Source organism: Hippoglossus stenolepis, chromosome 14, assembly GCF_022539355.2.
Source record: "Hippoglossus stenolepis isolate QCI-W04-F060 chromosome 14, HSTE1.2, whole genome shotgun sequence".
Taxonomy (NCBI): Eukaryota; Metazoa; Chordata; class Actinopteri; order Pleuronectiformes; family Pleuronectidae; genus Hippoglossus; species Hippoglossus stenolepis.
Genome location: NC_061496.1, coordinates 5,592,878 through 5,618,789, shown reverse-complemented (window position 1 = coordinate 5,618,789; position 25,912 = coordinate 5,592,878). Strand labels below are relative to the sequence as shown.

The 25,912-nt window shown below is 42.6% G+C and overlaps 1 protein-coding gene across 1 annotated transcript in view; it reads right to left on the bottom strand.

The window, feature by feature from the left end:
* LOC118121441 (ephrin type-B receptor 1) overlaps positions 1 to 23,414 on the bottom strand; it is a 71,313-nt gene extending 47,899 nt beyond the window's left edge. The window contains exons 1-5 of the mRNA XM_047342961.1: positions 22,574 to 23,414; positions 7,734 to 7,849; positions 6,728 to 7,018; positions 5,369 to 5,587; positions 5,089 to 5,269 (exon numbers count right to left, since the gene is read on the bottom strand). Of these exons, the coding sequence (XP_047198917.1) occupies positions 5,089 to 5,269; positions 5,369 to 5,587; positions 6,728 to 7,018; positions 7,734 to 7,849; positions 22,574 to 23,414 (1,648 nt within the window). The remainder of the gene's footprint in view (positions 1 to 5,088; positions 5,270 to 5,368; positions 5,588 to 6,727; positions 7,019 to 7,733; positions 7,850 to 22,573) is intronic.
* Between the last annotated feature and the right edge of the window lie 2,498 nt (positions 23,415 to 25,912).

The window sequence follows — 25,912 nt, the reverse complement described above, 5'->3', positions numbered from 1 at the left end:
TCTATCTCCCTCGTTGTATTCCCAACATAACAAAAAAATACCCCCAAAACACAGAGCGCTGTGAAATGCACGTATTAAAAAGCTCTGGTGGGTCTTTGCATGCAACCGGATCAAAGTGGTTTAAAAAGAAATAAATAAGCATTAAGTCGACCAATGCCGCTTTGCTTAGAGTCGCTGGTTCTGAAGCGTAGATAATACTTGAAAGAAATATATATCCATTATGTTTTCTCATATATTTACCTTCAGCTACAGCTTTGTCCAGGTTTTCCTCACTTTTTCTGCGAGACACCTTTTTTCTTTTTTCTGTCCGTCGCTGCTAGTTTCTTTGTATTCAGACCTTTTGAAGTTGCATGTCAATGCCTTGTGCCTCTTTTGTGTGTGTGTGTGTGTGTCTGTATGTGTGTGTGTGTGTTTGTGTGTCTTGAATACGCAGATAGACATCTGGCTTGTCAAGGTCACTTATTCAACAACTGTCCTCATACACATGGGGCGTGTCACCATGGCAACAGGTCTTGCTCCCGCTCTCTTTCAGTCGTCTCCTGATACCTCTCTGTATAGTTATCTCTCTCTTTCTGTCTTTTTGTGTCCGGCTGTCAAAGGATCTGCTAACATTGCAAATGCACGAGGATGATGTGCGTGTGTGTGTGTGTGTGTGTGGTTGTGTGTGTGTGTGTGTGTGTGTGGGGGGATTGTACCCACACTTGGACCATCAGTAATAATTTTAATCCAGAACAGACAGAAATATTGACAATAGTCAAATTTTATTTAAAAGCCTGGAAGAACAAAAATCCATCTCAGACATTTGACTCAGAGGTTTACAGAGAGAAAGATAGTGTTTAAAAGAAAAGGGACAAAGAGAGAGAAATAGATCAGTTTCCCTCGGTGCCTTCAGCCGGCTGTGGAGTCATGTGGATAACAACCGTCTGAAGTTGGCATATACGGGCTCGCTGGTCAATTATTAAAAACGAACAAGAAAGTGTGTTTGCGTGTCTATCTGTGGTTTGTGAGGACAGAATTGTTGAAACGATCAGTGTGGGGGTATTTAGGTCAGCCCGCACAACTTCAAAAGCCTGTTGGAGGGTTCACACTTGGTTTTAGAGTTAGGTTTAGGATTAGGTTCAGGTTAGGATTAGGGTAAAGCACGTAGTTATGATGGTTAAGGTTGGGGGGGATAGGGAATAGAATATGTCAACGAGCGTCCTCATAATTGCAGAAAGACAAACGTGCATGTGTGTGTTTGTTCAACGCCTGCAGGTTTAAAAAAAAAAATCTTTGCATTGTCGGGGTTCACAGCAGGGGTGGTTTGTGTGTTTGTGTGTATTTGATGATAGTGCTCACATTTGTAGAGAGGAGCATTTGAAGTAAGTCTTTTGAATATTTGTCGACTTTCCACACACATGGTACTTTGAGGTTGAGCCAGCTTTGCCGAATGGTTTGCACAATACGCTGGTTTGGTACAGAATTAAAACCATCTCTGAGGCCTGACACACACACACACACACACACACACACACACACACACACACACACACACACACACACACACACACACACACACACACACACACACACACACACACACACACACACACACACACACACACACACACACACACACACACACACACACACCAGTCTGTTCTACTGGTGAGTCCAGTCTCCTGCCAAGTGGTTATCAGCTGATTGGCAGACGAGCTCACCAAAAAGATGGCGGCTGGGTGCAGACAAGACGGGACACGCTCCGTCCCACGACACACCGGATCACAGTCTAAGCACAGGAGCTTTGAATACAGCACGTCGCAGGTGTGTGTGGACTCGGCACCACAGAAACTGTCACGTCATGTCGACGGAGCGTGTTTGCAGTCTGCACACTCCAGCCGACACGTCCCCATCCGAGAATACCCCGGCGCGTTCTGCCTTTGAATGAGGCTTTGACTCAAATCCTCATTTTAAATTGTATGGAATCCGCTCTGACTTTGGAAGGGATTTAAAAACAATGTAAACACCAATCGCAGTAGACGTCGTCCTCTAAAAGAAAATGAGAAAATCTAGTAAAATATCAGCAGGTTGCAATTTATGACATCATCCGATTAACTCAACCCCCAACACGGAAATAATGAGCTCACGTTGCGTGACGTATGATCGACTCAGTGACTGTCCAGAAAAATTCACAGTAAGCGAGTGGGCGTGTTGATGATGCTTCTACGTGACTGACGCAAAACTGTAAAAGAAAACAAAAAGAATATAAAAATCTCAGGATGAGGAAGAGGTTTCAAACACGTAGAGGAAACAGACGAAGATGTCGACTTGGATTGACAACGAGATTTAACCGTTTTTGGCGATAAGGTCGGACGCCTCTGAAATGTGTTTCTCCTGTTGTTCATGCATCAAGCTTCAGGTTGGATATGCGATCACGATAAACGTGTGTCTGTCTGTATGTGTCCGTCATATCTCAAGAACCGTTCATCTTATCGACTTCAGACTAGGCACATGTGTTGTTAAGGACCTAAGGAACCACAGTATGGAATATGGAGCGGTTTGGTCAAACAATACGTTCAGTATCAATAAACTGTGTGGCAGCTTCTCCTGGGACTCGTCTTTGTTCGTGACGCTGTCGATCGAGACAATACGAGTCCGGCAGCGAGTTTTTTTTTTACCGCGGCTCAATTACTGAAGATCACTTTTTGCAGTTTCAGTAATAAGCTGCAACCACCACAGGCCAAACAGCCAATTCCAGACAAATCATGTTTAGACCGTCCACTGCTCTCGTCTATTGATATGAAAATGTAATAATTTCCTCTTTCCCATCTCTACTTCCTCGCGTTCGTTTTCAAGGGCAACGACGACGAGCTAAATAGTTTTCAGGCGTCCGTAGCAAAGGACTTTGGACGACTTAATGATTTTTTAAATTCCACCTTAATTTCTTTTTGCAATGACAATCAACATCACTGTAACATTGTCAGACTTAATCACCGTTTCCCATGAATCAAGTCAGGCACGTTTTTTTATGAGCAAAGAGCCAGAGATTCAAAAGTCTAAGCTTCCGTTTCATTCGGAGCATTTAACATAGAAGGTAGAATATTATTATTATTATTATTATTATATATTATTATCAGTCGTCTCTGTTCGCTCTGCTTCATCTCAGCTGTGTTTTCTACCTCTCTCTCATTGGTTTGTCCTTCTTTTACTTTCTTGCCCATCCTTCCCTTCAGACGTCTCTTTCTCTCTTCCTCCTTACTTCGTTCCCTCCATCATTCCTTCCTTTCTTTCTTTCTTCGTCCATCATTTTCTCTTCCCGCCTTCCTTCCTGCATTGTTTCTTCCTTCATTCCTCCCTTCACTACCTCTTTCTTTCTTTCTTCCATCCTTCCTTCTTACTCCCCTCCTTCCTTACCATTCTCGTTTCTTCCTTGGCTATTTTCTTCTCTACTTCCTTCCCTCCATCATTCCTTCCTTGCCTTCTTCCTCAGCTCCCTCATTTTTTCCTTTCTTTCCTTCCCTCCTTGATTCCTCCCATCCTTGTTCCTCGCTTCCCTCCATTGTTTTTCCCCCTCCATGATTCCTTCCTTCCTTCCTTCCTTCCTGATGTGATACTCCTCCGTCTCCCTGACACTCTCTGACAGGCCAGGACTAATTTACAGAAGACTAATCTGGCTGGAACACGCTAAACTAATTAACATGGGATGGAGCGCCCTCACTTATCATTTCACCATATGTACATACATCACACACACACACACACACACACACACACACACACACACACAAATTGATGAGACTCTCCAGGGAAAATAAGAAATGATGGGTTTTACTTTGGAGAGGAAATGGGGAAGGAGGCCAGATATAAAAAAAGAAGAAGAAAAAGAGGTAGAGATACTGAAGAAGCTATTTCTGTGCCTCGCTCAGCCAAGTCTGCCTCTACTAACATTAACATACTGAACATCGTGGGCTGCACCCTTGGGCATAAATACATCTAAATGTAGACACGCGTGTGCGTATTTAACGAGGACTGCCACAGATGACATGCTTTGCTCCCCTGGATACAACAAACATTTGCATTTTCTACATAATTTGACTCAGCAGTGTCTCGCAGAGCAAGTCAGGATTCAACCGTGTCAGATCTCTTACAGCAAACAACAAACGAGATATTAAAAAGATAATCTCAGTGTGTATTTCAACCATTTACATCTGAACTAAAAACATATATGTCATTACAGCTTAGTGATGCGGTTTAGTATTTCCATTGTTGCTGTGGTGTATTTGTGATGTTGGCTCTTGTGTGTTTGTTGTTTGCTCATTGAGATGTTGCTGAGAAGCACCTTGGCTGGACATTGATCTTCTGTCATTCAGGTTCTGTGGGTTCGTGCTTCAAGACAATGTCACGTGTTTGTGTGCAAGGTCATTAAAACGCCATTAATTCAGTCTCCACGCGACTGTTTTCACTTTTCATTGATTTTTCTTGCTTTCATTGAGTGCAGTTTGAACTAGAACAGCCTCGTCACCTCGGTCGCCACGGAGGTTATGTTTTCACCCCCGTCTTTTTGTTTGTTGGTTTGTTTATCAAAGCAAGATTATGCAAAAACTACTTTCCGCAAAACTTAGTGGAAGGAAGCAGCACGGCTCAGTAAAATGTTGGTATGGATCCAGATATTTTCTTTTACTTTCTTAAAATCTTGAGATAGGACATTTTCAGTGATTGTCCAGGAAATTATTCATGGATCTTGATGAAAAACAGGAATATATATTAAACTGATTGATGGGTTTGTGCTCCTTCTTTCCTAGTTTGTTTGTTTGTCAGCAAGATTATGCAAAACCTACTGAAGAGATTTTTCTACAAAATGGAACATGGACCAAGGATCTTGTTTGTTACTTTCTTTTACACTGTGAGAAAGAGTTTTGACATTTTCATATATTTCCCAGTGAATAATTTAAGGATATTGATGAAAACAACCAGACACATACAAGGGACTTTCACTATGAGTGTGTGTGTGCACTGTGGTGCAGCTTGATTGAATTTAAAAGGGACTTCTAGGCCTTGGCAGATGTATGTGCTCTACTGACTGCCATTCTAGTTAACATATAGATTTACCTCTACACACGTTGCCATTGTCCGGTTCGTAACCCGACTTGCAGCTGCAGCTGCCGATGGGAACCATCCACTCTCCATCTCCGTTACAGTAAAGCTTTATTGGCACGTCCACCTCCTCCGCGTTGGGAATGCAGCTTCCTCTGGCAATGACTAATGAGGTGGACTCTGCTCCAGTCAGCGTCTACACAAAAGGGTTTATAAACATGTTTTTGATAACAGCTCTTCCAAAGTCGGACGAAAGCAGCAACACAGCTTGTGGTGAGACGTGCTTTCTACGTACCTCTGGGAAAAAAGCAAAGTTCTGCACCACGCTGGGACACTTCTTGTAGAACACTCTGACAGCCAGCAGGGACATGCAGGCCCCCAGATCCTGGAAGGCCAAGTGGAAGCCTCTGCCTTTGGACAGCGGCCCAAAGCTCCGCACTTCTGTGTTCACCTTCATTAGCCTCCCTCCGAAATCAACCTGGGAGAAACTCTCATCTGCTGCGATGGTGTCCACCTGGCAGCGACGCAAATAGAGAGAGAGAGGGACGGAGGAGGCGAAGGAAAGGAAGGGGGATGAGAGAAAAGTAATAAACAGACAAGCTTGTGCGTGTTCTTTCTAGAAGGGTGAATATTTGGTGTATTTTAGACCTACAGTCTACACTACTGGGGATATCTTTTTGAACGGATATTTTCCTTTCTGTTAATTAAAAAGTCTCTGTACACTTGACCTACGTTTTACAAAATACCTCAGCGACAATCAATTACCGGAGAAGAACGCTGCGGTCCAAGTAATACAGGGCGAGGCAGGCGACTGTGAATGCAATGACACTAAATTCAGCTGCAAAATAGAGATACAGGTATATAGCCGCTATTGTTGTTTCTTAAACTCTCCATTTGACATACTGAAACTGGAGGATTTTTAAATCTGAGCATAAAAATCTCTGTTTAATGACGCAATAGACAGTTTGCATGTGGACGAGGAAGCTTCAACACCGAGGAAAATGTTTTGGGGAAGCTGCTGTAAAAAACTGAAAACATGCCTTAGAGACCACAAACCGTTTTATTTAACTAGTCATGAATCGCTGAAAACCCCACTGATGGAAGGAGGCTGATTTAAACAGGAGGAGGAGGAGTGACTCAGCTGCACTGACAAAAGTTTTGAGTGTTGCCTCTCGATTGCATTTCGCTTCCGTCACATAAAAATCCTGCATCTCCGACAACTTTTAATGAGCTAAGAAATACGAACCCCCGTTATCAACTTTACAACAAATACAATTTCAGACAGTCCAATGGGTTTATTGAGTCGACAACTTCTTCAGCCCAAGTTTGGAGACACCAGTGCTCAGAGGAGAGTGACATGTCGTAATGAATGAGCAGAGAACACCAGCCTCTGGCCTGCGTTTCCTCCAGAGCAGCGACTGATTAGAGTCTGGGTGCTACGGCTCTTAACACTGTTTAGCATACCAAAGTCAGAGAAAATGTCTGACTCCGTGCTGAACCCTTGGCATAACACGGCTCAACAGTATCTGTGTGCAGAGTAACACTGAGATCGTCATTAAAATGTACTTTGAAATGTTAATTCACAGCGAGACTGCTGACAGAACTCGGCTTTTCCCGCTTCGCTCCTCTATTCAGAGGCCGTTGTTTCTGGTACCTTGAGAAAAGGCGCGTTGGCCCAGTACTCCACCCCTTTGATGCCCTCAGACACGGTCCTGTCCGTCTCCAGGTAGTAGAGGTTGAACGTCTCTTTGCAGGAGCCCAGGACGCTGGGGATGGAGGCGCAGTCGCGCACGGTGAACCGGATTTCCACGTAGATGCGCTGTGCCGCCCGCCGGTCGACGTAGGTGGTGAGGAGCCAGTTGTTCTGGCTGGGCTCGAACACGTTGCACACCTGGTACGTCCGGATGGTGTTGAGGTTCTCATCATAGCCGCTCACCTCCTCCCACTGGGGAATGTGCGTGGGTGAGGGAAGGGCAGGGGGTGTGGGTGAGAGGGGAGAGGAGAGGCTAAAATGATTAATGGGTTTACAGAAAACTGACACAAATTAAACTTTCTTTCTCCCTTGCTCCTGTTTTGTCTCTCTATCCTGCTCGCCTCCCTCATTTCCTTTTCCCCTCTCCTCTACTTTGTTCTGTTCTGCACAGGGACAACCATTCATCACAATTAGAGCGCACACACACACAGACCCCCCCACACACACACACACACACAGAGAAAGAGAGCCGACCACTGTAAACGCTACTTGCCAAGCCAGCATTTAAAAACTCTGCGGAGTTTCCGTGGCTGGAATAACCTATTTGGTTTTATTCAATTATAGTGTATTCAATTTATTCTGATCTATTTGTGTGTCTATTGCGAGTTGTTGTGCGCGCCACACATCTCGGATCTATCGGAATCCGTTCTCTTCTACATCAGTGGTGGTTCAATGGTGTCACCTTGCATGTGTAATTAAGATTTTGACAGACAGTTAATGACGCACTGTAAGTGTACTCTAACTGCCTCCCCCCAGGGTACAGACACACACACACACACACACACACACACACACACACACACACACACACACACACACACACACACACACACACACACACACACACACACACACACACACACACACACACACACACACACAGTATACTTTGGCACATGGTTCTTACTCCATTGGCAGGGAACGATATCCAGCCGAGCTCAGCTGTCGCCGTCCTCGTGTCCATCACTGTCTCTGTCAGACAAAAGGAGAGACAGGCAGAGAGAGAGGGGTGAACACAGGGAGCTGCAGGGAGAGGACAGGTACGTCTCATTAAGAGTCAGCTCCAACAGGAAGCTGCACAGTGATGCATGTCATTCGAATTCCTAAAATCCCCCTTCACACCTTTTTTCTGCGAAGCGTCTCCTTTCCTTCTTCTTCCCACATACACACACTACGATGAAAGAGATGAGTGGGCCACAAATAAAAAGCAGCCCTGTGGTTATGCTAATACAGTATAAACAAAAAGATGCAACCCAAAGACAACAAAGCTAATCCAGGTAGAATAAATGTCCTCATTTTACCTTTTATTTACTTTGGTGTGACGGTTTTGTTTTCGAACTGTCATCTGTGAACATTCGACCTCATCTATACAACAGGATACAGTGAAATGGTTTAATTTGAAATGCCTGGTCTATAACCCATCTATCAGGAAAAGGTTTACTCTACTAATACTTAAAGAAAAGGTTGGAGCTGCAGGTGTTGTACCAAACAACGATCTGCGTCTGCCAGGAAGCAGCTGCCATTCGTCTGAAAACGGGTTTTATGCCGGTTAATTAATCGCCACTTTAAACGTATTCAAACTGGTAAAAAGCACCGGCTACAATTTAGGGCACGAGGTAAAATAAAACGTCATAATTGCAAAGAGATAACTGTTTTATTCATACACAACGCATCTTTAAATCATGTTGATGACGGTCTAACTTCCAAATATAGAAAAGGAATAGAAGACATCGCCTGTTACAATCTAAACTGCAAGTGTAAATGTGATAATTCGGATACAAGTAAACGTTAGAATTTCACTGAAGTTTTACCACAGACGTGAAGTTAAGTGTGTGTAAAAGTTAAGACTGTTTCCCAGCAGTTACAGGAGGAAACACTGCGTTCACGCAACAACAAAACACAGGAAAACCCCTGTGACTTGGGACGACCATGACGGATGAGGGGCAAGTTTGATGCTACTTAGCATTAGCAAGCATCATAAGCAGTCAAAAATGCAGTGTAGGGAATATTCCGCTACAGGGTCTTATTTTACCTGTTTAGTGAATAGTTACGCCGAAGAAATAAAACCTTGAGGTGAAAGAGCTTCACTGGGACAAAGTGAACTAAGAGACAATATAACTTCATAAACCATCCAGCAGCCAAATTAATGAGGCGGTTTTCTGGCCACAATCTTAAAATATTGACTTTTCTTTGGACAAGTGCTTTGATTTGTGAGATATTCTTTTCGGTTCTCCATAAGCGTTCCGATTCATTTTCCAGAAATGTTGTTGTGAACCCAATTATAATTGATATTGTACAATAACACAAAACATACTCTTATATATCCCTCGCTCCTAAATGCACGTCCTGAATTCCAGTATGCTGAGACTCATTATTACGACTCTTATCTGAAATAAGCAGGCGGATCACATTGCAGGTAATTTAACGAGTTAGTGCATTGCATTGTCAGTGAGCGTAAATTAAAGAGTAATTACACGCAGGTGAAATCAGTCAGCAGCAGCAAATAGCCTTTAATTGACGGCTCTGTTATGCGAGTGTGTGCAGGTATTACCCGGCTGCTGTCGGCGCCACTACTGACTTCATGTCCCCGCTTGAACCTACAGCTCAGCCCGCCGCTCTAATCTCACATACTTACCCGATATACATTGATTTGATCACAGCTGGATGACGCGCTGTCACAGCGCCGAACATCACAAGGATAATCATACCTGCTCCGATGGGAACAAAGCTAAGTGGAAGATGAGAAGCAGGCCGATGTGACAACTCTACAACAAAGCAGCTTGACAGCAAAATCCCACATGACAACTTTCATTGTGAAACACGTCTCTTCGTATTATACATCCTGCTGCTTTAATGGGGATATATTTATATGTCTGCGGCCCTGAGAACTATTTCCAGCATCTCTCTGTCTGGCGTGTACAAAGCCTGACGGGCCGGTAAATTGGAAAAATGAGACACATGTAAGAGATGAATGAAATGCATGAACATACATGGTAATGCAGCGAGCCGGAGGAAAACAGAAAGATTTGGGATTGTGAAGTCAAATAATGGAAAACCCTTATTTTTAATTACTGTCATAGTGCAGACAATCTGATAAAAGTCAGAAAAATTAGCACAAATGCTAATTCCACTGAGACAAAAGAACCCACCTCATGAAGAAATTATTATTATTATTATAATTAAGTTATTCAAGCAACAGAAACTGCCACGCGTTGCTCTCAACAGTCACAATTAGAGAAGACAAGTCAAAACGCGAGCGTAGCCATAGAAAGACCTGAGAAATATAATTACCTTCCGCCAAGAGCTGTGGTCCTTTGTTAGTAAGCAAGATTACACAAAAACACCTGAATGGATTTCCACAAAACCTGGTGGAAGGACGTGGTATGAATCCAAAAAGAACCATTTACATTCTGGTGAAGGTCCAGTTCTCTTTCTTAAACAGTGAGAGGCATTTTTCAGCATTTTCCCAGGAAGGAATTCAGGGATCTTGATGAACAAATTCACACACATTTAGGGAACTACTATGTAACGGAGGTATTTTGCCAAATTAAGTTTTTCCTCTGTGTTCGGGCCTCTAATCCAAACAGGGCTTTAAGTCACTGAAACTGAGATTTTAACAAACACCTTGAAAACACCTTGGAAAATGCTGATTTTTAACAACTTAAACAATGACATCCCAGTTTACTTTGTGCATGCGGCTAAATACCAGTTTATCCACGTCTGGTTAGCACAGTTAACTCTAATTCAGATGTAGCATCACTGCACCTCATTCACAGGACTCGCCCAGTTTCACTCGGACCACAGGGTTCTTCTCTGGTAGTTGACAGATTGTTGTTGATAAAAGTAAAACAAAAAAGGGAAAACAGGGTTTCTCCTGCATAGAGAATTACGCCTCCCAACAAAATTCTATAGTAATCTATCTGTAGTATTTTGACAAGGCAAGGTGTGTGAAATATGCAGCAGCTAGAATGAATTTAAGATGTATTTGAGACTGTAAACACTTGTCAGTGGTCATCAAGACTAGAAAAGCTCTATATAAATACAGACCATTACCATCTCGGGCCTCGCCGCTCTCTCTACCATTCTAGTTTTCATTTTCGTGGATCCATCAGGGATTCCTGCACAGTTCTGCAGTATGAAAAGACGTCACCTGTGCTGCTTCCTTTAATGAACTTTTCGACGACACCACTTTGCTCGAGCAGTGTTCTGCTTCGGGTGAACGATGCTAAATTAACAGCGACACAATACATCAGTGGACGAGCGTCCGACGACGTGCGTCATACGCCACGCTGACGACAACAGACCTCAACACAGACCTCAACACAGACCTCAACACAGACCTCAACACAGAGCCCCTTGTAATAAAACACGGGGAGAAGGTTCCACGACATCACACCATGAGGCAGCCGCAGGCTAACAGCCCCCCCCACACACCTCCCCCGACTCTTGACATGCTCTTGCACTCTTTCATTCTGTCACCCTGCCTCTCATTATCAGCCCTCCTCCTCCTCACACCCCCTCCCCACCTTCATCCTCTCCTTCCCTCTACCTCCCCGTCTTTTATCCTCCTCCTCCTCCTCCTCCACCTTGAGTGCTTCTTTTTTTGCTCGCCTAATTACAGCCGAACCCAGTTTCTCCGCTCTCCCCTGGGAGTGAAGGTCGTTTGGGGAAATGAAACGCTTGTCGAGCAGAAATGTAGCCGACTATCAAAATCTCGGACCAAAGCTTATCCAAACGGTGACAACTGTCACTGCCTAATTTGTAGCTTCTGTGCGTTTAGTGGCATGTTGTCAACATAGATTTTCAAACGCCCAAAACCGCAGCAGAAGATGGAGCTGGTTAATTTCTACCTTGTATGTTTTCTTCCTATGCGAAGGTCTTTGAAGTTTTGGGGGGGTGGGGGAAAGAAAGGAGAAGCGTGGTGATAAATCCCCAGTGTTGGTAGAGGAGATGGTGGAGCAGCTCGTGGAGTCTCACACGTTTCACCTTCCAGCAAAGGCTTGAAAGAGGCGACTCGATTTAGGGCTTTTGTTAGAAAAATAGAACAATGGCTGTCATACTCCACCCTGCCACCATCTTTCTCCATCTGTACGCCGCGTTCCGGGCTCACACTTCGTCTCACAATGGACAAACTTGGCTGGTAATTTTTTTGTTTATTGGAAATTGATTGCACCATCGCACGCAGGAACTCTTGGGAGACTGCGGTGATTCATCATTTCATGTTATTAAATCTCCAGCACAGCTTGAGCATTATGATGAAGCGCAGGGAGAGTAACGTGGGTGTGAATATTAAACCATGAAGCCAAATATCTTTATTTTTTTCATTTTTTAAATGTGACCAACTTCTAAATTTGTACTGACGGAATTCGAATATGAACAAGTATTTTCTCAATTATCAATAAATGTTTTAGTCAGAAAACAGTGGAATTTCTGATTAGTGTTTTAGCGTGGCTCTGCCCCCACCCTCTGGAATTCCCCCGCCAATAGAGATTCTCAATGCCACATCCTGGGACATTCAAATAACTGCTTTAAAAATGCATATGACCTGATCTGATACAATCTGTCCTTGTCTCTGTCTCCAGAAATATGTCCTTCTCCTTCAAATATGTAAAACGTCCTTGGGTCCCTATAAAAATGTAAGTTATTATAATTGTTTAACACACTCAAACTGCTTATTTTGTAAAACCGACACACGACAAATTAAAAAATACTTTTAGAAGCTGGCACCATCGAATATTTTGCATTTTTAGCTGAAAAATGAGTGAAAGAAGAAATGATTGATTGAAATATTTTTTTAAATCGCCGAATCCATTAATGAGCTTTTATTAAACAGTCCTCTTCATCGATTTGTGCACATTGCAGGTCCACAGTGAGACGAGCAAAGCAGCAAACATACATCCCTCGATGTAAAAAGGTATAAGAAGTCTAATGAGAAGAAAAGCAGTCTCGTGGCTGAGGGTCTGCGTTGGGCTTATTAGCGTCGACTCATCAGTCTAATTAACAGCACGGAGCGCACACACACCTCTCCGTGCATAATAGGGTATACTCTCCGATCAGCCTAATTACTTTTGACATATTGGAGGCTGTGATCGCTGCGATGTGGGGCCGCCGCCCCCACAAGCGCTGCACCTCCTCAACCAATGCAACACGACGAAATGAAAAAAAAAAGAAGCAGTTTTATGGCGGAGGAAACAGCAGGTAAATCTGCACTGTTTCATAGCAGTCAAACAGGCTGTTAAAGCATTGTTGTGGCCCACGAGAGGGAAATAAAAGTATTTTCATCACACTGATTTAGAAGTAATTTCACCGTTTCAACGCCTGCTTCTCTCTTTACCTGTTTTCATAAGTGTGATGTATGAAAGTGGTCAAACACCAAGTGAGCCTTGGTTCTTCTCGTCCTAATTAGCCAGCGGGTTCTAACCAGATTAGTCTCCTGCTCCGAGACGGCAAGTTACTAATGTTGTTTTATCCCTTTGTGTGTGACTGTGTGTGTGTGTGTTCTGTACTGTACGTGCCTCTCAGAGAAAGAAAGCACACCTGGGAGCATCACACTCATGGTTAAGGAAGCACAACGGAAATAACACGCGCCCTCACACAAGCCAAACGTACACTAAAAGGCCTCCCGCAGTGAAAGACGTCACACGGCCCTGCAGGGACCGCAGTGGACCAATCAGCCGCTGGAGTGGAATGACACTTTGCAGGACGCATCACGAAAGGACAACTCAGTGGAGAGCGCACGCATCCAGACACAGATGTGCACCTGCACAGATCGAATACACAGATGTGTGGTCTCTCAAAAACACACACACACACACACTTGGCAGAGCAGCTCTTCTTTTAATCCAACCCCACATGCCCCCCAAATCAATTATGGAGACAATTATCAGGCAGCGCAAACTGCTCAGAGAACCTAGAGGAGAAATAAGGCAGAAACTCCACATGAAACAAGAAACCTGGGACATTTGTACTTTTACCACAGGAAACTATGTGATTAAACTTAAACACGAGGAATCTTGGGATAGAAGAAGAAAAGAATAAAGAAAGTTAGTGGTGCAGAGCTTTTTTATGAAGTAAAAGTAGCCTATAAAAGGAAAAGTCCTGCTTTCAAATCTCTACGTAAGTATCACAAATAAAAGTATGTCCTCTTTTACAATGTGAATTATATATGGAGAATATTACTTTATTAGAATAACACGCACATTACAACATGTAAGCAGCATTATAATGTAGCTCGTCAGTGTGGTGAACCTTTTAATTAGAATATTTCATAATTTAGATCCTCGTAAACTGAATATTTTTTTGAATTTTGCTAAATAAAACATCTGAAGACTCAAGCAAATAAAGTATATATATACATGCAGTTAATGTACATAGACGTATATTCCACCAAAGTATATAGATATAACTAGTTTTAGCTCCTGGAGAATATTTATTCCTGCGTTAGACCCACAGCAGCTTCACTAGTTTAACACTCTGCTGTGTCAGACCCGCTCTGATCTGCAACACAGTGAATTCACAGGCTGCAGATTCTCCCCCAATAACTTCCACATTCAACATCAATCTGAGGGACCGGCTAATGGGTCGGCCCCGTTGTCTTAAAAGAGTCTGCTCAGCGGTTTAAAAAACACATTGTATCAGCAAAAGACACAGATAACTATACGACAACAGTGGATTTACACGAGGAGATGCACATGTTGCAGGCAAAATTACCATTCCCCTCACCGTGGCGTGACACCGTCGTGTCGTTAATTAAAGAGAGAGTTTATTTGTTTATCCACTTATCCGGAGTGGAAGGAACACGTGCATACTGCAGTTTGAAGATACACTGACTGGTGTGTTGTCGTCAATTCACAGTGGGATCAGGAGCAAGTTCACCTCGAACCCAGAGGAACACAGATACTGACTTATTTATGTGCATGCTGTAGTTTACATATCACATATTACACAAGATCCCTGCTCCATGCACCACCCACAGTGATACTCGAACGGCAGCTGAGGATACATTATCATAAATGTTCAATTCTTGATGTGATACACATCCAGTGTCAAGCCAAGTTTGACACGTATCTTTCTTACAAAATGCAGATGGGCTTGTGTCTCGACAAGTATTTATTTTCAGGTGTACTGCTGCAGTTTAGCAAAGCACCTCTATATTCTTTAGACACTCACAAGAGAGACAGGTCTATGACAAAAAACGTGGAAAATAAAACATATCATATCGAGTTTTTGTTCCAAGCATAGACTGAAGACGGAAGACGCGTCATCTTGCGCCGAAGACGCCACATAGGACCAGAGTCGACACAGGAGCGATCGGGGGATCGGGGCTAAAGTATCGATGTCCCGACAAAACATGCGCTTAACCAATCGCAAATCAGTCTCAGCTGTCAATCATGACGTTTTTATAGCATCATACATAGTAATGTGACATTAAAGGATTTTGAAAACATAATTGTCCTCAGCAGTAAATACCCTGAATGACACACACACACACACACACACCTGCTCTCTGCTGCTATTTCACAGCGACATGCACCACTGCACCGTGCTGCCATCGGTGTGTTGCTGCGTATTTCTGATATGTCGTATGAAATATGAATATGAGTGATGTTGTTGGAGCCGAGCTGATTTAATTTGTGTGTACTGTACGATTCAATCAATATTTTCATATTGACCGTGAATCAAATGATGATGTGGGACGTGAAAACTGTTGGAGCCACAAAGAGTCATCGTCCGACTCTGCAGTTCAGCTGTAAAGTTAAATTATCTGTCAGCTCAGTATTTACGATTTACAGTTGACTCTTCCCAGTGCAGACAGTTCAGTCATTATCGCACTTATTTTTTGGTCACATGGACGCTAACAAGTCTCCAAATGTGAATGTTTCTCTGTGTCTGACTGATGTGAACATACATAACCTCCTCCAGCAAGAGAGCTATGTTGTTCTGCAGGGTTGTGCAAAAACGACTTCACGGAAATCCACGAAACTTTGGTGGAAGGATGGGACCAAGAGAGAATCCATCAAAGTTTTTTTAAAACAAGGCAAATTCGTATAGTGTCCAGATAAATGAGGTCAGGACATTATACGAACATTTCACATATGAAATGAAGAACACTGCAGGACAAGTCAAGATGTAAAAATCGTTTTTTGTATTTTCCAGCGTCACATGTAGGATATACGATCATCACGCCCACTTGAATTCGACGGCCATTTTCTGGCTGAATTCTTAAAAGGGCTCATTCCGACATAGTCTGGGGGGGCAGGACGAGAACATTCTGGAAAATGTCTGGAGAAACAGACATTTACATATACAGTTATATGTTTTCATATACAGCCCCTCAGGATACTTTCAGGAGAATATCCAGACTTCACAGCATGTCTGAGAGCAACTCTATTTACTAAGGGAACTGATATCTATGTGCAATCTGGTGAAGCTTGACTGAATTTAAGGGCACTGACCGATTTCACCTACAGGAGCTTTCATGACAACCCACAGACATTAATATGGAGTTGCTCTCCCATTCGCAGCCATAACAGCTTCCACTCCTCTGGGAAGGCTTTCTGTGTGTGTGTCTGTGGGAATTTCGGCCCTTTCATCCAGAAGAGCATTTACGAGGTCAGACGAGAAGGTTTGGGTCGAAACGTCCGTTCTAGTTCATCCCAGAGGTGTTGGACCGGGTGGAGGTCAGGACTTTGTGCGGGCCAGTCCAAGTTCTTCTCCACCAAACTCACCCAACCGAGCCTTTATGGACCTTGCTCTGTGCACTGGGGCAGAGTCATGCTCCCACGAACTGGTCCCACAACGTTGGGAGAATAGAACTGTCCAAAATGTCTTGGTGAGCTGAAGCATTAATATGTTCTTTCTTAGGGGCCTAGTCCAAACAATGGCAATGGGACTGAATGAAACTGAATTCTGGAATGCTCTGCCAATGGAGACTCACAAAGCCACATCCCTCTGGACATTCAAAAAACCGATGAAAACCTTTTTTAAAAAAGTAAATGACCTGATTTGATACAATCTGTCCTTGTCTTTGTCTCTGTCACCTTAAATATGTCCTGAAACATGTAAAGCGTCCTCGGGTCCATTGAAAGGTGCTATAAAAAGTTATTTACAGTTCATCGAGCTAACTCCCAAGTGGCCGACAACCACCGGAAACCATTATAGTGAAGCAAGAACAGAAGATGACGCAACACCAGGTGGCAGACGGACACTTTCAGAGATGAATGTATTTCAGATTTCATCCGTCCATCAGAAGGGAAACCAGTGGTAGAGGTGTTCGGGCCAAGTGTGCCCACAGGGCGGTGAGGTCTCACAGCGACAGATCTTTAGGATCAGACGTGTGCACGAGTGTAACTGATGCCCTGAGGTACCAGGTTGTTTCTCCTCGTCGCTGACACGTCGTTGTTGTTGTGAATGGAAGCTGGGAAAGGCCGTGTTAAAAACAACAAGCCAGCTGTCACACATGAGCACTTATCTGTGTCACCATTTCTTATTGAACAAGCAACACACACAGAAACACACACACACGTCTCCATGACTTCAGAGGACATTACACTGACGTACATCCTGGACACTAACTCTTACCTTCATCTAAACTTAACCAAAACCTCTCCTAACCTTCACTTTAAACTTAACCTTACCATAGTCTTAAAAAATGCTTTTAGTCCCCATAATGTGCCTGTAAAAGAATAACAGGAGCAACACCAGTACCACACACACACCCAGTTTCTTTGTTTCCTCCTGTGCGTCTCTCTCTCTCCCTCTGATTTCACCTCTCCCGTCATTCCCCGCTCGTCGTTAACAGCCTTGACCTAGAAAATGTGTGGTGTCACGATTTTGTTTGATGGAAGAGGCCTTGTTCGTCACTGTTGGGCAAAAAAAAAATGAATTTCACATCATCGCTGCGCCACAGAAACCCTCAGTTTTTGACAAAATGAAAAAGAAATGTCCGTTAAATGTGGCTTTTGAATCCTGCACATTTTTGACAGTTTACAGCTTTTACAAGTCAAGGACGAGAAATGCTCGAACACGCTTCTATGGCGTTGGATTTCTTTACAATAGTATTGTTGGATGACGATGTCACTAGGACAGATCACACGTTAGATAATTCAATACAACAGTAAATCAGGACAGACCTGTCAACGCGCTACAGCGGTTTTAAAAGAAGCAGCGCAGGTTTGTGGCTTTAAGACACAGAAGATATATTGTGGTACTTCAGAAGATGATTGCTTGTCACAGCAGAGGCTTGTCACTATAAATATAACTGCAGCACATTGAGTTTTTAGACAACAGGGTGTGTGAGTCACTGTAAAATAAATAAATAACCAACTTATTGTCTTTTAAAAAACGGGGAACGGCACAAAAATTAAGGAGAACATATTGGGTTCTTATTTTTAGAACTGATGAAGCCTGTCTCTCTCTCTCTCTCTCTCTCTCTCTCTCTCTCTCTCTCTCTCTCTCTCTCTCTCTCTCTCTCTCTCTCTCTCTCTCTCTCTCTCTCTCTCTCTCTCTCTGGATGAAAAGTTAACACGACACTGCCACTACTACAAAAAGAACGTGCACACGCACATGCACACGCTCGCTCAGAGACATGAGCGCTGCGTGAAGCCTCCAGTCTGTCACTGTGGCAGAATCCTTTGTGCCATTGTGATTAACACAAGAGGAACATGCCCCTAACTGACATGCTCTGTTTTAAAGGAGAGCGACGCCACATCACACGTTGTTTGGTGGGCATGGGTGAGGATGATATAGCTTCTGTAGGCACAGTCTAAAAGGTTTGTGAATAGGATGAGGAAATGTCCTGTTTAATGGGAATATAAAGAAATAGCCCCTTTCCCACTGGTCGGATTCAGTTGCGTTTGTGACGTTGACGTACCAGGTAAAAAACAGAAAGTCTTCCTGTGGCAGTATATTTTACAGAATCAATAATACAGAGTTATTTACAGTATTTGGTTGTATGTGTGTTTTCTTTTAATTTATAGTTATTTATAATAAAGTTTATACAAGTGTAAATGTGTTGAGAATGTAAATGTGTATATTACATTTTTTAATTAATAAGTTAATTAGCAGAGGAATCAATAATACAAATAATTGTGCGTTGCATCTCTAATCTCGTGTCATAAATGAGCTTGTGATGTGATATTGATTCAGAAATGCACTTCTAGTGAACTCACTTGCATTAGTTGCTCAACCTTTAATACGACGTGTCGACTTCTCCGTATATGAGACAACTAGTTCAGCTGTCATGAAACTCACAGACTCACAAAAACCACACGTCGAAATCCACCAAGGATTTAAGAGCATCAAGAGATTTCCAGTGTTTTTACTGTGTGCGTCTCCGAGCTGCCAGTCAGGAACGAAAGACGAGTGGGACACGAAATAAGAACTGCGAGCTTCTCACTGAAGTATTAAAACTCCAAACACTGAAATGTAATCTCCAAGCCCCAACATCAAAGCCCCCCACCCCCCACTAAATTTTCATCAAATACTTCTTAAGTAAATATACTTCCACTTTATATTTCTTTTCGCATTTTCACATGTAAACTGACGTTAATTTCGAAAAGCCACAGAAGTCAAAGTCAATCAGAGTGGGGTGAAGAGGAGAGAAAGCCTGATTGAAAAGGGCTCGGCAGCTGAATAGAACTCCTGTGAAAGGAAATGGGCCACGGTGAGAACTGTGTGTGTGTCTAAGTGCATCTAATGCTGCATCTCAAACGGTGATAAGCTCATCCTATTCACAAAGAATACACCCACAGCAGCATGACAGCTTCAGTGCACGAAGACGGTGACGTGGAGATTAGGACTGAAAACACCTCATGTCCACGTTTCTGAGACTCGATCGAGCCAAAACATTTCCACCAATGCTTCATTTGCACATATTTGTACGGAGAAACCGATATTTTTCAATTGATCTGAAAGTGGCCCAGTTAGAATGATGATTTGAAAGATACATTTAATACGGACAAGCTATGTATTTAAAAAATTCTATTATATCTTATACTTATACAATAGATTGTATTATAAACCATCGGAAAACGATTTTCCATAGATAGTTATATTTAATTAGCATTTGTTCACACTGTAAATTGAAAAAAGTCCCTTTAGGGGGTTATTTTCCTAATTTGGTTCTTTTGTGTACATATGCAAATCAGTGTTGCTGATCTTATTGTTCATTAGCAAATGCCGTCTTGACGCCGTCAATGTTTGTGCTGTGGAATGCAATTCAGCGAAAAACATCAACGATGGAAATTGAGAAACTGAAAAAGAGACACTGTGCCTTCAAAGTAAAAGTTTACGGTTGTGAGCTGCATAGGAGTTTTAAGTGCAAGTCTTAAAACTCCTCAAGATTAATACATTGTTCTTTTTGGTCATTTTATGCGATTGGTTGGCAATAGATTTATTATTTTATAATTATTTGTAAAAATGCACACACAAAAAAGCCACTCTTAACCTAAAAAGGAGTAATGAGTCCAGTTTCCTGTGAAACACATAAAGCATGCCACCAAACTGATGTCCTGGTTTAATATAATATCTGGATATACATTAAGGAGTTTTAAGCAAGTTAATTAAGTCTGTCTAATCATCTCATTTCTATTCTCTTAAGGCAGACCCTTAGTCACAGATCTGTTCATCACATGTCAGCACGTGTCCCCGCTTGTCTCCCAGGAGACGTCCAGACACAGACAGTGGAGAACAGAGAGAGGAGATATCAGCTGACCACATGCCACCATGGCCCTGCTGCATCTCCCCTGACAGCCTCAATCTACCAGCGAGTCAGTCCGGTGACACGTGTTCTTCCCAAACCAGCCTGGAAGACATCCGGTAGCTTGGTGAGACGCCTTGTGCCAACCCGCTATGAGGCTAAGAGACACCTGCTCGCACAGTGAGAAGTTCGGTCACGTCTGTGTGGAGCCACACATTGACACACTGCCGACCACAAAGGCTGTAGGTGTAACCCCTGAGACCAAGGAGACTTTGCTGAGCTCTGTGTTGCTGCTGTCTGTTTTACTCTGTTACCTCCCGGTCTGAGGTTTATGTATAAAACATTAAAAAGTGGCTTTCTCCCTTGTACCTTATAGCATCTGGTCATGTATCTCATCAAAATGAATGAATTTCTGAGGTCACTTGTGGTGAATCCTCTGGACAATATCCTGCTGTATTCTCACCTGGAGGACTGGCAGGAAAAACTAGGAGAATGACCACAGCAACTCACGGCGACATTGTTGTTCTCACATACAGCACCTCCGGATCATTTTAGGGAGACTACTCAAAGTTCTGCGCATGTCTGAAAGCAGCCAGAGATATCATTCCCCTAAATAATGTAATAGGTTCCAGCAATCTTTGCGTTATCTTGCTAACTTTCAGAAACTACGAAGTTTTGTCTCTTGGTTCAACCAGCAGACTCTGATATTTATATCCTAACTAACCAATCAGAGGCAGAGTAAGGCGGGAAATGCTTTTGCTGCCCCTCGGAGAAAATTGGCTTGCAGGACACGAAGGAATGAAGCGAACAACAGGCGATTTAGAAGTGGGTGTACGGCATATGCCTGATGCCTGTGTATACCCTGCACTACACTACTGATGGTACCTAGTCATCTGCATAGCTTCGCCTAAGTGTATTCACACACACACTCAGAGTCTGACCTGCTGTCTGACCCCAGTCTCCTGGATCTACCCCGAGGACTGTAACACATCAGTAGCATCAAACTCCACTTTTCCTCTCTGAATCTCTGCTTCTCTCCCTCTCATCTCGACCTCTGCTCCTCTCATGCTGGTTTTTTAAAAACCTTGTCTGGAACTTGGACACGATGACACGATGTACACCACTGACTCATTTTTTATAGATCTCACCAGTTCTTCCAGTACTATGCATGTAGATTGATTGCTTGGTTCTTCATACTTTGTATTATGAGTTTGTAGGTCGTTTGTTGGCCATGGCCATTTTTCGAAAACAATTTGAACAGTAGGTCTTGACCATTTTCTCAGACTCTGCATTAAAAATAGTCTATATGTGATATATTATGTGCTGCAAAGTAACTATTTATTAACAGGAATATACTGAGTGAACAAGAAATACAAGAAGAAGGACATCATATACCTTGGTGGATGTAGCAATAAGATGTATACTGACTTATAAGAGAATATTCAAATTCAAAACAACTTTATTTGTCCCCGCAGGGCAATTCAAAGGCACATGGAACACGTCAAAACACAATTAAAAACAGGAAAGAAAACAACGATGACAGTGCAGTGACCACGGACAGTTATAAAACAGTGCAGTATACTGAAATTCAAGACTTAGAGAAGTGTATATGAATGTAAAAGGATGGTGAACAGGATAACGGCTGTTATACATTCATGAATATACATTTATGTATATTTATTAGGACTTGTCAGTCATGCTGGTTTAAAAACTGTCCATGAATCAGTTTGTGACATTGGCTGTTAAGGTATCAATACATGTAATGTTGTAAAAAAAAAACATAAAAACAAACAGTGCCTTTGCAGTTTTTGGGCTTTTGAAGGTCCAGGGAAATCAGAGTACCCGGAGAAAACCTCGCAGACATGGGTAGAACATGCAAACTCCACACAGAAAGAACCTGGATTCTAAATAAACTTGCCGTGAGTGGAAAGTGCTAACCACTGGCCCTCAGTGCCACCATTCAATTCAAAGTTAATTTGTGTAGGGGAAAGGTCGTAGTAGGCCGAGCAGTTTTCCAAATCTTCTGTATCAGTTGTATTTGCCCATACCATTGACTTGGTCCGCCACAAGCCTGAGTTGTAATCCCAGCTCCTCTGGAGTCACTCTCAGGGACTGGTTTTCTACCTGTAGTTGCTGGACTTCTCCCTGGAGTTGCTTATTTTCTCTCTGGAGTTGCTGGTTTTCTCTACGGATGTCTGGGTTTTCTCCCTGTAGTTCCTGGTGGTTTCCTCCCTGTAGTTGCTGAATTTCTCTCTGGAGATGCTGAATTTCTCTCTGGAGTTGCCTCTTTTCTCTTTGGAGTAACTTCTTTACTCTCTGGATGTCTTGGTTTTCTCCCTGTAGTTGCTGGTTTTCTCTCTGGATGTCTTGGTTTTCTCCCTGTAGTTGCTGGTTTTCTCTTTGGAGGTCCTGGTTCTTTGTCTGGATTTCATCCTTTTCTCTCTGTACGTCCTGTGTTTCTCTTTGGAGGTCCCGGTATTTTGTCTGGAGTTCCTGATTTTCTCTCTGGAGGTCCTGTGATTCTTTCAGGACGGCCACATTTTGTCTTCCGAGGACTTGGTTTTGTCTCTGGACGTGCTCTTTTTCTATCTGGCCAGATAGGTGTTCTCTCTGGACTTTCTGGATTTGTCTCAGGAGATCCTGATTTTCTCTCTGGAAGACTTGGTCTCCTACCTCAAGGGTCACGTTTTCTCTCTGGAAGTCCTGGTGTCCTACCTCGAGGGTCACGTTTTCTCTCTGGAAGACTTGGTCTCCTACCTCAAGGGTCACGTTTTCTCTCTGGAAGTCCTGGTGTCCTACCTCGAGGGTCACGTTTTCTGTCTCGATGTCCTGGTTGTCTGTCTGGAGTTCCTCTCTCGCAGCCCAGAGCAGTCTCTTAGGCTCAACCATTATTATTTCTCCTCTCTGTCAATACAAAACGCTATATATACACTTGTATCAACTTACAGCTGTGAGTAATTCATACAGTATATCCTGAGCTATTTCGTATTAGTATTAATAGCAGTATCTCTAATTGTCGCTTGTTTAAAATGCTGTAACTTGTTGTTCTTCCATTGGTTTAAAGTTATCTACTGCCTTTTTCACAAATCATTCCACCTTTGAAGTGCAAATGCTTTGATCATGTCATCAATTTCCTATAATAATGTAACATCAATGGAACTTTTTTTGTTCTCTTTGATCTTAGCCTCCGCCCCTTTTTTTTGTTTTCTTAAAAAAGTAATGAAAAGGGAGAGAAGTAAAATAACACATGCCGTACATTCCTTTTTGGACATTGGTTGCAACCCGTCAATAAACCGAACTTAGAAAATTTGTGATTTTGAAATATTAGAACTACCCGTCGTATCTCCAGCATTATGGAAGTTTTGGATTTGTTAAAGCCCTGGTAGCACAGGAAACAGTGAGTACAGCTAACCACTGAGTTCATTGTCTCTGTCTTTACATATTTTTAAGCTTTAACTCTTTTTCTACTTGTCTCCATCCCTCTTTTGCTCCCTCCATCTCTCAGGAGGTCTCTCTATGATATGTGCTGTCATGCAGGGTAAAACTGTCAAATGAACTTGCCCTTGTCAGCCCCCTGCCCGTCTGCTCTCTCCTGGTTTCTGCTTTGCCCCTGTTGTGCTGGAACTTTGGTGGAGGAGAACAAGAGGAATAAATATAACCACAAAAAAAAAAAAGGTCTGGCCTGTGGGGCCACGATAGATGTCAGACATGACCTCCGGGTAAAAAATCCAGAGAATTGGGTTCGGAGTTTACCCAGAGTTTGTCTATCACACGTGCACAACGCAGCGGGAGGTGTGATCTATCTATCTATCTCCTCTCTATCTCCATCTATATACTGTATATGAAAACCCTTTCTTTGAGGCGCCATCATTAGCACACCACTATGCTCGCAATAATTTACAGTGTTAGTCAGACACGTTAAGAACAGCTGACAGAATGTTATTATATTTGCTTTTCTCTATTTAATGCAACTGTAAATGACTTTGTTGGCTGGTTTCTTACTTTATAAAAAGGTCCAGTGTGTAAGATTTAGGTGAAATGGATCTATTAAATTGAATATAAAATCATTCTACTGATGTTTTCACGAGTGTGTTTCATCTAAATTGTTAGAATTGTTGTTTTCTTTACCCCCCGAATGGGCCCTGTATATTTAAATACTTTATATTTCTGTCTGGAGCGGTTTCTCTCTACGTGGGTAAGCCATGTTTTTTACAGTAGCCCAAACTGGACAAAGTAAACCTTTTGAGTTTCTATGACAACTGAAGTTACCACAGGTTCTCGTCCATGTTTGGAAGGGGAGGGTGAGGTGAGGGGTGTTCAGCTGCAACATGCAACTTCACCACTAGATGTCACTAAATTCTACACACTGAACCTTTAAGATATAATCTTAGGCTCTGGGAAACTGGGATTACATTTATGACCTATTTTAATAAAAGCAATAGATTGAAAGAGTACATAATTAATAAACCACAATCGGGATTTTTGTTTGTTTGTTGTTGCAATAGTTTCTCATCTTCTTTGTGTATTTTAAGATTAGTGTAACATTACTTTGAAATCTAAACTGATTAAAATGCCCAGTGAGGCATATTGCCTCCACAACCGTTTCAAGGTGAGGCAAAACCAGTGATGTGCCTCAGTCACTACATCCTCGCCACCCGTTTTCTTTTGCTACAACAGTGACACAGTCCTTAATACCCAGCATGGCTATCTGTGAGACCATATGTCCACAGCAGGAACCCTGAAGAGGCTGGCAAAGAGCCCACTCTCAACCAGCAAATAAATAATGGGCCATTATGTTCAATCATATGCTGAGCTATAAAAGGTCTACAGCTCAGAGCAGCAGCATGCAGCATGCACTGTGGTGTAAGAATAGAATGGAAGAGAATAAAAGGCAAATTACAAGGGCATAACTGATTCGAGTCTATTTCTTGAAAGAAAAAGACATGGAAATGATTACAAAGTAATCTCATCAGATGACTTCAATCCACAGTGTCTCATGCAGCGACAACAGATGCAAATTAGCTGCAGGTCCCAACAGTCCCCTTATTAAACCACATTTAAATTCACTACATCTGGATTTTTATTTGGATCCGCAACAAACACACATAAATATCAGTCCCCTAAATACGTCAGGTATATATTGTTTTTATTAAGATCTATGAATTATTCTCAGAGACATCAACAAAACATGATCCAGCCCCTGCTTCCGGATCCGCACCAAAATTAGCAGGATCGTCCCTGAGCCATGCAACATCCTTCCACCACCTTTCATGATAATCCATCCAGTAGTTTATCTTACAAAAGGACATGGGTGAAAACATAACGTCCTCCTGACAACAGCATGAATATCCAACATGGAAGCCTCTTGACAGACTGAAAACATGTGC